The sequence below is a fragment of the Vicugna pacos genome, chromosome 3 (genome assembly GCF_048564905.1).
Source record: "Vicugna pacos chromosome 3, VicPac4, whole genome shotgun sequence".
NCBI lineage: Eukaryota > Metazoa > Chordata > Mammalia > Artiodactyla > Camelidae > Vicugna > Vicugna pacos.
Genome location: NC_132989.1, coordinates 86957908 through 86970079, shown reverse-complemented (window position 1 = coordinate 86970079; position 12172 = coordinate 86957908). Strand labels below are relative to the sequence as shown.

Here is a 12172-nt window from a genome sequence, read left to right as displayed (position 1 = left end):
AATTGCTATTGAATATTTGGGACTACATTAACAATCAAGCTTTTCTGCTGTAAAATCTCTACACATTACCAAAAACTGTAACAGGCAGCAATTATGAATCACTGATTATTCCTGATATGCCAGTGTAGACAATTAGCCTTATCAGTTTTATGAAAAGGTAAAGAAGAACTCATTCTTCATTAATTCTACAACTGTGCATGTAGACTAGGCTTCTTGGCATATACCCACCCACCACGGATTTATTAGCAGGGTATTATTTTTTAATAGCTTTACTGAGATAACATAAAATTAACCCTTAAAGTGCACAATTCGAGTGGTTTCTAGTATATTCAGAGTTGTGCAACCATCCCTACCATCTAAATTTAGAACATTTCTATCATCTTAAAAAAAAGAATCCTCTTACTGATTAGAAGTCATTCCTGGCTCCCTTCTCCTACCAGCCCCTGGAAACCACCTTCTTTCTTTATCCATTTGTCTATTCTGGACATTTCATATAAATGCAATCACACAATATGTGGCCCTTTGTGTCTGGCTTTTTTCACTTAGCATGTTTTCAAGGTTCACCCATGTTGAAGCATATGTTAATACTTTATTCCTTTTTATGGCTGAGCAATATCACAATATATGGATATACCATATTTTATTTATGCATTTATCAACTGATGGACATTTGGGTACTACCACTGTTTGGTTATTCTGGACAATGCTACTATGAACATTTGTATATAAGTTTTTGTGTGGACATGTTTTTAGTTCTCTTGCGTATTCCTAAACTGGCTGCACCATTTTGCAGTCTATGAGAGTTTTAATTTTTCCACATCCTTGCCAACACTTGTTACTGTTACAACCATCCTAGTGGGTGTGAAGTACTATCTCATTGTGGGTTTGACTTGAATTTTCCAATAACAATGATTTTTAGCATCTTTTCATGTGCTTCTTGGTTATGTTTATTTCTTCTTTATAGAAATGTGAATTTATCTTTGTCCATTTTTAAATTGGATTGTTTGTTGGGTTTTTAAATTGTTGAGTTGTAAGAGTTCTTTATGTATTCTGGGTCTAGATCCTTTTAAGATTTATGATTTTCAAATATTTTCTCCCATCAGGTAGGTTGTCTTTTTACATTCTTAATGGTGTCATTTGAAGCACTAAAATTTTACATTTTAATAAAGTCCAATTTATCTATTTTTCTTTTATTATTTGCACTATTGGTGTTGTATCTAAGAAATCATTGCCTAATTCAAGGTCATTGAGATTTGTTACTATGTTTCTACTGTGTTATAAAGCTTTAGCTCTTACATTTAGGTTTCTGATCCATTTTGAGTTAATTTTTGTATATGGTGTAAGAAAACTTCCTTTACTCCTCCATTACTGTCTTCTGTCTTGTTAAACAGACATTTTTACTGCATACTACAGTGATTCCCTTGTTATTTCTCTTATATATTTTTTAGTTATTTTCTTCATAGTTATAATATCTTAAAACAATCTAAGTGGGATTAATTTCAATAGTATACAAAATCTTTGCTCCAATATAGCCCTATTCCCTCGCCTTCTTCTGTACTATTGTTAGATAAATTACATCTTGTTTATTATAAGCTCATCAACACAGCTTTTATAATTATTGTTCTATGTAGTTACATTTAAATATGATAGAAGAAAAGAAAGAAAACACATTTCTATTCTCTTTCACAGTTACATAATTACCTTTACCGGTGTTCTTTATTTCTTTACGTGAATTTGAGATACTGTCTAGTGTCCTTTTATTGTAGAATGAAGGACTCCTTTAGTAGGGCAGGTCTGCTAACAATGACATCACAGTATTTCTATATTTGGGAGTGTCTACATTTCTCCATCTTTTCTGAAGGATAGTTTTGCTGGATATGGTTAATATTCTTTTTTCTTTTAGAAATTTGAAAATGTCATCCTATTCTATTCTGGCCTTCATGATCTCTAAAGAAAAGTCAGTAGCCTATCTTATTAAAAATCCCTTGTACATGATGAGTACTTTTCTCTTACTGCTTTCATTAGTCTTTCTTTTTCTCTGGCACTGAACAGTTTGACTATGATTAGTCAAGATGTAGATCTCTTTGGAATTTTTCTAGTTTGATTCATTAAGCTATTTGAATATAAATATTAATATTTTCACCAAATTTAGAAAGTTTTCAGGCATTATTTCTTCAAATGTGCTTTCTGGCCCCTTTTCTTTCTCTTCTCCTTCTGCAACTTCCATCATGTATATATTGGTACACCTGATGATGTCCCACAGGTCTCTGAGACTGTTTATTTTATTTATCTTATATTTGGGTTGCTATTGTTCTGTTCCTCAGACTGGATAATCTCTTTAAGTTCACTGTTTCTTTCTTCTGCCAGTTCAAACCTACTGTTGGGACTGTAGTGAAATTTTTATTTCAGCTATTAGCCTTTTCAATTTCAAAATTCCTAATTTTTAATAATATCTATCCTTTATCGGTCCTTTGTTTTTAATGAGACATCATTCTCATACTTTAATTTAATTCTCTAGACATGGTTTCTTTGATTCTTTGAATATATTTATTATAGTTGATTTAAAGTTTTTTCAAGAAAACCCAACATTTAGGATTCCTAAGAGATGGTTCCTATTGCTTTTTCCTGTGCTTATGTCTTTCTTTGATTGAAACTGAACAGTTGAAATACTATGATATGGCAGTCCTGTGAATCAGATTTCTCACTTTCTAGCATTTGCTGTTGTCGCTCTCTGCTGTTTCTGCTGCTGCTGCTGTATGTATGTGTTGAGCGGCTTTCCTGGACTAAGGCTGTAAAGTCTTTGTTTTTTATGGCTACCGAAGTCTCTGCTTGGTTAACTTAATAGTCACTTAATGATTAAACAGAGATTGCTATTTAATAACTTGAAACATTAGGTCTCCCAGCCTTGGCTGAAGGGCTCTCTCTGATGTTAGGGTACATCTTCAATGCTCCACCAGGCAGTTTACAGTTCTGCCCTAGCCTTCACTTCCTGGCTGCACAGATTCAAGGTCAGGCAGAGGTGAGAGAGTAGGGTCTTTTCCAGAGCATGCACAGAGTCCTGCACAGGCACGTGTCCTTCTAGATTCTTAGAACCACGTAGAAACTTTTCAAAGTACCCTACAAACATCTTATTCTCTCATTTTATCTTTTGTGTTTTTGTCAGCCCTGACTGACACTGCTGCCTCAGGCTGCTGTACTATGAAACAATGGCCAAAGATTTTTTTTTTTTACACAAATGCCCTTGGAATAGGGCTACTTTCACAGGGCTAGCTCTGAGCCAGGCCATATAAAGACAAATCTTGAAAACAGAGTTTTTCAGGAATCTGCCATTCAGGTCAAATAGTAATGATTCTTCTGGGCTAGGGTTTTTTTTTTTTTCTTCGTGGAGGTTTTGGGGAGGTCCAAACCCATGCTGTCACTATACAGTGGTTGCTAGACTGCTGACTCTGTCAGCCTAGTTGTGAAGCCATCTGCTTTCAGGGTACCACAGAGCTGGGAGGAAGGGGGTGGAAATAAATAGGGAGAAGTCAAATGCCACAGGGTTTGCTATATTTTTAAGGTTCCCTTTTTTTTTCTTAATTTTTCTTTTATTTTTGCAACCCTTTGTTTAATTCCAGAGTTCTGAAAAAGTTGATTTTGACAACTTTTGCTAATGTTCTCATGGCCTTTATGGAGGAGTGGAATTTTGGAGATACTCTGTAATTCCAGAAATACTTCTCCCCTTTTGTTTGTTTTAATATTGCACAAATATGCTTATTATTATAGTCCACACAAAATGAGCTTTTCATTAAGACATTTTCTTGGAATAAAAACACTGCTTTTACTCAGAAGAGTTAACTTTGATCACCACAAAGTAGAAAATTCTGATTCACTTTCCCCAACTTCTAGTGATATAAAATGCAAAACAATCTCAAAACTAAGTACTGTGGAGATATAAGAAAAATCTAAATGTTATTACTCTAGGTAGACTGAATTTATAACAAAAGATTTTATTTTATTTGTGTTTATGTGTTTTTTGCAGGGTGATCACTGTAAAAATGAGTTAAAAGATCTTGTGAGACAGATATAGAAAACAAACTTATGGTTAATGGGGGGAAAGGGGGTGGGCAGGGATAAATTGGGAGTTTGAGATTTGCAGATACTAACTAATATATATAAAATAGATAAACAACAAGTTTCTACTGTATAGCACAGGGAACTATATTCAATATCTTACAGTAACCTATAATGAAAAAGAATATGAAAATGAGTATATGTATGTATATGTATAACTGAAACATTATGCTGTACAACAGAAATTGACAACTGACAAGTTGTAAACTGATTATATACTTCAATAAAAAAAAAAAGAAAAATAAATCTCATGAGAGATTAACATTATCTTTGTAGCCTTTCTAGGCCCGGTTCCCCCACCTCAGGATCCACCAATTTCTTTCCATCCTTAAGCCCTTTATAACTCTTTTTTCATCCAAGGAATTCAACAACTTTCTGCAGCTCTTGTGAAAAGGAGACTCATTCTTTTGGTCATATATTCTTCCATTTTTCTTTTCTTCTCAGCAGGACTTAAATTTGAAGGAAAAAAAAAAAGTCAACCCCAGGAAAAAATAAAAGAGAAGAAGAAAACACTGAATTACTTATTTGTATATCGGAGGCTTGAGAGAGAAATTTTGTTTCATAAAGTAGTTTCCTTTCTTATACTCTTCATATTTGTGACTATCAAATTCTTCCCTGCAATATACAAATATAATTGCTTAATTATTTCTTTATTAGCCTTACTAATACATTTACATTACAATTACTTGTCCTATTACTTTTTATGGCTCAGCTAAATTAAGCCATAACTCCATAGAGGGTACTTCAAACTCTTCTCCTCTGCCTTTGTAGCACATTTGGGCCCACATGAAAGAAAAACCAAGGCAGATCCTGGTACCTTTGGCCTTAGTTTTGAGTTTTCTAAGCCTTTGGGTTCAAACTTTGCTCCACATCACTTTTATCTTCACTGCCTGTTCACACTTGGCTGTTCATTCTCACTTTACTCTGGCAACTTGAGTGGCTTTTAACTCCCAATCTCTGGCTCTGTCCTCTTGGCTGCCCACAGTTTCCTTTCCTGGAGAAGGATCAACTAGTCTCTGCTATCTTTCATGAAAAGCACCACTTCTCCTTTTTCAGTGCAGGGCCTTTAAAAACAGTTCTTACTCCACAGAACAAAGACTTGGGTGATTATGAGTTCATGACTCCCTTCATTCCAGCAATCTACTTTGGAACCAAGAAGCTTAAAATGGCCAATACTGGCAGTACATCTTTCCTAATGTTTGAATACCTATTATATGGTGTCCAACTGGAGTATCCAAAACTTCTTTTAGGCATCATGATAAGTGGCTTCATTTTCATCTTCTTCAAATTTTAAAAGTACCACCAAAGTTTATTCTTCTAGGTTATTCATGCTGTTTTGTCAGAGACAAATGTCCAACCTTCCACTACTCCTGGTAGTGCATGTAATCGTATTTATTGATAATAAAGAATAATAAGTTTCCTTAAAGAAGGCATTGCATAAGAATTCAAGAGAGAAAGTTTCACAGTGTGCTTCATGGCTTTAATATATTTCATCTCCTCGAATATATTGCAAAGTTAGATCAATCATGCTACTTCAGGAAACAAACAAGAGTAAGGAAATAAAAATAGAGTAAAAAACACGTTTGAATATGTCACTCAAAACTTTGAAAATATTCTATGCTTAGAAGAAGTCCAAATTCTTTGACATCCTTCCAAGATCCTTTCAAATCTGGTCACAGCTTCACTTGCCTTTCCTAACTTCCATTCCATTCCATTCATCCACTTCATGCTGCCTGTGTCTAGAATGCCCATTACCCTTTTTCTCCATCTTTGAAACCCTCTACCCACTTCCTGCAAGGCTAAATCCCAGTGCCATCATCTCTTGAAACCCTGTCTTTTTCTTCCTGTTGACTTTATCCTCTATTCTAGGGCTCATCAGGTGCAATTAGAAACATCACTTTATGCATATATTTAGGTACCTTGTGAATTTTCTTGAGGATAGGGCCAAGCACTTCAACATCTCTGAATCTGCAAGGAACTAGAAGACTTCCTGCTGCACAAAAGTAACTCCATAATTGTTTCAATGAATGAATTACATGGGGGCAGACGTTTGCAGGCAATAAAAATGACTAATTGACTGCTTCAGTATATATTATGGCCCAGTAGAGAGGATGAAAAATAGCCACATAATTTGTAAAACAATCCATTTAAGTGTTATTATTTCAGAGCCAAATAATAGACTCTCCTTCTCTTGATGCATTTATTTTTATTATTTACAAAAGAATACTTCCTCACAAATGTATCTAGTGACCCAGTCCTGTTACAAGAAATACATATCTTCTTGGGCTGATTACCAACCAATCATGTATTTGCTATAGTCCTGAGATTTTAGACCCCACCTACCTGATTTAACTTTTTAGAAACTGGCCAAAGGAAAATAACTAAATCAACTTGCTCAAGTAATTCTAGAATTGCCTAATAGCTTAGAACATAATTAACTCACATTTCAAAGGAAGAGATCCAGCAACACAGCTAAAATGTGACCACTCACGAGTGGTGGTTATTCTGAGTCAGAGAGTGCCACAAATTGAATTTTCTTGCCAGGGCACCACCCTGGTACTCCCTCCTCCACTGCAGTCTTACTGTCTCACTTGTGTTGAAGTCGGCCAAGAAGTATTTGAGAAGTTTCCTATAGTGTTAAGAACTGTCCCTCACCAGGATTCTAAAGTCAGAATTTTTTTTCATAAGCTCCAGTTGCCCAAATGTCTTTGGACCAAGTTTCTGGCACAGACTTACTCAGGAAATAGGAACACCTATTTTATATTTTAAGTGAAAAAACATTCACACAAGAACATTACACAATAACAACAACTGAAAAAAAGGTTGGTTTGTGGTGAAGTTCAAGCCCCACATCATTGTGAGAACAAATATGACTTTATTTTGGTCACAGAAGAAGCAATCATGGGCTTTCAAGTTGAAGCGGCAACAACTAATACAGTAATTTCAAGAGACTACATAATATAACAGGCTTAAAAAGAAACGATTTAGAATTGAGGACCCAACTGCTTATTTTCTGTTCCTAGTTACAAGTGCAAGAAATTCATGAACTGCAGGTTTTCAGTAGAAAAACAACTGTCCTACAATTTTTGCCTCTGCAGAACATAGTCCTGGAGTCCAGTCCACAGCACGAACTTAAAAATTATTGAACTGGATTAAGCTGCCCACATGGGTTAGTCCTGTGAGTTAGCGTCACTATCTTAGAGTGCATTATCCTGAATACATACATAGTAAAATGCAGCTATCTGAATCATCCTGAAATCTCTGTAAAAGCAGAAGCAGCTCTAGACAATACCACCTACTCCTTAATCCTCAGAGTCAAGCAGAAAGGATGAAAGCACACTTAAAATTTATTTGGAACCTCATATTTAACTTTTCAAAAGACATCATTTGTATTTTTCTTATAAAAATGATATTTTAACATACAACAGTTTTAAAATTATTTATTATTGAGTAAAACTGACACCACCACCAGGTAGAAATACCTTATTTATCGTATGGTTTGAGAATCCACGATCTTATTGTCAAAGAACCCAGGTATATACCAGAAGCAGAACTCTAGACCCTCTTCTTATTCTCAACCTCTTAGTGAAATGTTTCTTCTCTTGTTAAAAGAAAAAAATTCTTTCACAGCTAGCTAATTTGAAAAGCAAATTCTTGCTAATGCCACAATGGGTTCTGATGTCTTAATGTATACCCATTTTATAGGGATATCTTCAAGATAATTGCTAACCCAAAGTAAATATTCTAAAGGTCAGGATTCTAGGAACAATAATAAAGTGGATGGAAATATTTTTAGCCAAACACTAAAAGGGAAGCCATTCCCTTCCAATGGCCATCAAATTACATCACTTCCTATAGGGTCCACCACACACAGGCCCTGCCCTATGTTTCCATTGTGTATCTAATCCTAATTCTCCCACTACTGGGAAGAAGAATGAATCATTTCTATTAAGTATTTTCTTTGATCCAGGCATTGTGCTAAATGCTCTGTAGGCTTGTCTCATTCAATCTTCTCAACAATCCTCAGAGAGAGGCAATATTTTCATCCCCATTTTCCTTCTGAGAAGACTGAAACTTAGAGAAATGAAATAATTCTTCCCAAATCACACAGCTACCACATGGTCCCAGAACTTGAAGCAGTCTAACTCTAGAACCTACCGTGATTTCACTTGCTAGATTAGATTACCTCCAAAGGGAATACTTTGGAACAAAGTATCTGTTTCTCCTTTTGAGATTCTTGGTCAGTAACCTCAATTATGCTCGCCTCATTTCATAGACTCTACTTCCCAGATTCTTAATCAGTTCAGCCTCAAACCTCTTAGTGTACTCTTAACTTTCACTTGTATTTCCAAACTCTAAAAGAGTTCTGATCAGATTAGGTTTCAAAGTAGAAAAGTAAGGTCTAGAGCCTTCTGCCATCAGGTGACCTCATATAATTACTAGTTTGTGACCCCAGTTTTTATCTTCTGTAAGCCTCTGTTCACTCAATGGTATGTCAGTGAGGATAAAACTGGTTAAGAAAATAGCTTTCCTGATATTGATTTGTGTTTAGATTTGTTGACGTTCAGAATATGAGCACTTATTCTAAATTGAATTCTCCAGCAATAGCTGCTTTCTCAGTCTTTACACGTGCATTGATTTGACATAAAGATCAATAAATATTGCCCTAAGATTCATAACACATATGAAAATTAACTTCAACCACAGCACTGGTAGTGGTGGTTATCACCACTAATTTGTAAATTCCAGAGGAGGTTTTAAAAATATTTAAATTCAAAATATGTATTAACCCCTACAAAGAAAGGTAAAGTTCCCAGTGACGAAAGCCTTGATCATTTATAAGTATGATTTAATCCTACCTTAAGATATAATTTTATAATTTCTTTTAATTTTTTAAATTCAATATATTGTAATTTTCTATAATTCCATATAGGTATATGCATATGTATATATACATACAAAGGCACACACATTCACACATATATATGTGCACACTATTATCTGTTTTTGAAAACAGGAATTTGGAAAAATATATCTGAGAAAATAGTTATTATGTTTTTAAATATCTAAGCATAAATCAATTAATCAGCATTTATTGATTATTGTGCAAAGCCCTTCGAGTCATACTGAGAAGTGTAAGACATAAGTGAAACTAGAGACAGGGAGATGAGATACACACAGGAAAGGCATTCTGTGGCAAAGCTTTCCCAGAAAGGGGAGCAGCAGGAAGCAGATTGATGATATCAAGTTAATGAAGATGCAAGAGAGATGGGAAAGCCAAACTGGGAGCCCATGTAATGTCTAGTGGGATTGAAATGTGACCCAACACAATGCAATTTTTCTAGAGATTTATTTAAGCAATTTTGAAAACAGAACTAAGAAATGAAAATATGAGAGCTAGAAACTAGGGGGAACGGGATTTTTAATATATTTACTAAGTAGTGAATCACTTCAAATTTGTAAATTAGAAGAGGAATTCTTTGGCTGATAGGTCCCATCGGAGTCAGATGGCCTTCCACCTCTCACCTCTGCCCAGCCTACTTCTGATCTTAGTTAAATTTTTTCAATTATGTCTTCTCCAACTTTTAGCCCCTGCAGTCTTCTATTCGGCAATCTATTTGATCATCTGGGCGGGCTTATCCTTACCTTTCCCTTGGAATCTCTGTACCATATATATCACCTGTCTGGTGTTCTAGGCAGTGAGACCTCCTTTGGGTGGCACTCTTGTCCTGCCTACCCCAGTCCTGAGACAGATAAGCAATTATTTTAATTGAATTGAATGGAGTTGCCTAGAATTCAGTCTTTCCACCACCTGTAAACACAAATCCACTCGTCCACTCCTTCCCTTTCTTTGAAATTCTCAAAACCACTAAGACACAGCTGCTTTAAAAAAAAATAGCAAGTACTTGGTGAAGCTAACATGTGGATATGGCTCTTGATTCAAAGGATGCAGAGCTCACCAGACAAGGGAAGCACTGCAAAATTCTAAGTGCTTCCTCTCTTGTGGGTCCCCGAGGGACCTGAGCGGAGCATTTGGGCTGGCCAACTCAACTTTCCAATTCTCAATTCCCTAGAGTAGTGGGAGTGAGGAAGGAGGGAGTAACACGCTTTCCAACTTACAAAAGTCTGCAGCAAGAAGAAATAAAACAGTGTCCCAAGTTCTTTATTAGATTCAATTTCCAGGGTACAAACATCCTAATTCAGATTAAACAAAATAGCCCACACACATTCCATTTGTAAGGAGACTTTCCCTCCCTTCCTCTCCCTCCCGCTTCACTCTTGGCTTTATCGCTTTCTCTCTTCTTTCTTTTTCCTTCCCGTCTTGTTTCTCCTTTCCTCCAGCTTACCATAGTCTTCCCAAAGAAAAGCCTCCCTTTGACCGCGAACCACCATAAAGGGAGCAAACCTCCGAAAAGCGAAAGCCAAGCCCTCAGCGGGGCGTGTCGGGGTGGGCGCTCCCACCCCCCTTTTAGGGCGAGAAAACTGGACGGACAAGTTCAGTGTCCCCAGGAGACGGACGGAGGGTACCAGACCTGCTCACTCTGACAGACGGACTGCTCCTTACTGCGCAACAGGACCGCGGGAGAGCAGCCTCCCCTCAAGGGCCGAGGAGCCCGGCACTTTGAAAGCGCCCTCCTCGCACAGACCTGGGGAGAAGCGAGGGGTGCGAAGGCGGGGCCACTGCACTGGCGGCGCTCTCTCTAAAGTCCAGCCCGCGCCCGCCTTCCTACTACCTTAGGGATTGGCACGGACGGCCGGGATCACCCTCGCAATGAAAGGCAGATGTCCCTTTAAGGTTTGCTTCGCAGCCCGTGGACTTTAGCCTAAACAAGGACCCGCGAAGCTGGCTTTATTTGTCCATGTCTCGGACAGAGCCTGGGAGGCTGCCAGTGAGATTTCAGAGCCCGAGAGCGCGAAGGGTAGGGCGATGTGGCAATCGGTCTGGGATGTGAAAACTGTGGAGCGAACCTAGAGGCACTGGTCGAAAACACAGGAAATCACTCTGCTGCAGCTCCCGGGCGCCGCGGCGGACGGGCCGGCGACGGAGACTCGCGGAGGTCGCAGTGGCCCAGAGCTACGCGGATCCGCGCTTGGTTTTGCCGAGTCCTTCCCTCCGATCCAGCGCGTCCCTCGGGCGCTGCGGCCGCTCCGGCCGCTCCGGCCATGGCCCCCCGACGCCGCGCCAGCCCAGGGGTCGCTGTCGCCTGCTGCTGGCTCCTCACCGGTGAGCGACCCTGCTTTTCTCTGAGCATCTCCTGCGCGCGGGGCTCGAGGGTTTAAGTGGGGAGGGAGGCACGCGGAGCAGCGGCCCAGAGGGGAGACGGGAGCGCTGACCCAATTTCGGGCGCTCCAGGTAGTCTGGGCAGGTGGGAGGACAGAAAGCAGTTTCCGCGTTTGGGTTTTGATATGAATTACTTTCCATGCCGTTTCAAACTCTCCACCCCAATGGCAGGCGGCAGCAGTGCCGAAAACTTTACAAGGCGGAATTGACTTTTCAAATTAAAGTTGTTTTGGCAATATATAGTATTTTTAGGACTTTGGGATGGCTTTTCCTTCCATTTATTTATTTATTTATTTATTTATTTATTTATTTATTTATTTACTTATTTATTTATTTATGGAAGTAACCTGATTTATAAGCAAAGTTCCTACTTTCAGGTTGCTTAAGAGTAGGCATTATTCACTTTCAAAGTATTTTCTGCTACAGAACGAGGAAAGGGAAGAATGCAATGCAGAATTTCCACTTGTCCCGAAATGATGTTTCTATGTTAGCACAGAGGAGGAGGAACATTTTGAAACTGAAGAATAGCGAACACTTACTTTGTAAATATCACAGAGGAGACTAATTTTTAAAATGCAAAATACAGAATTGTTACTTGTGTGTAAATAGGCATTTTTTAAGGAGGGACTTAAAAAACACATGAAGATGCAAAGTTATATCCAACTTAGAAAAAAATGTTGAATCATAACATTTTTCTAAGAGTTTTTCAAATGATTAACCCCTGCTCAAGATTTTTTTTTTTTTACACCAGTTACTGACTGAGGTGGGGAAGTTGCA

The 12172-nt window shown here is 37.9% G+C and overlaps 1 protein-coding gene across 2 annotated transcripts in view; it reads left to right on the top strand.

The window, feature by feature from the left end:
- Positions 1-10514: 10514 nt before the first annotated feature.
- ITGA1 (integrin subunit alpha 1) overlaps positions 10515-12172 on the top strand; it is a 150138-nt gene continuing 148480 nt past the window's right edge. For both annotated transcript variants that reach the window (XM_072958709.1, XM_006205982.4), the window contains exon 1: positions 10515-11338. Coding sequence is in view for 1 of the 2 variants with exons in the window: in XM_006205982.4 (XP_006206044.1) it covers positions 11278-11338 (61 nt within the window). In the remaining variant the exon portion in view is untranslated. The remainder of the gene's footprint in view (positions 11339-12172) is intronic.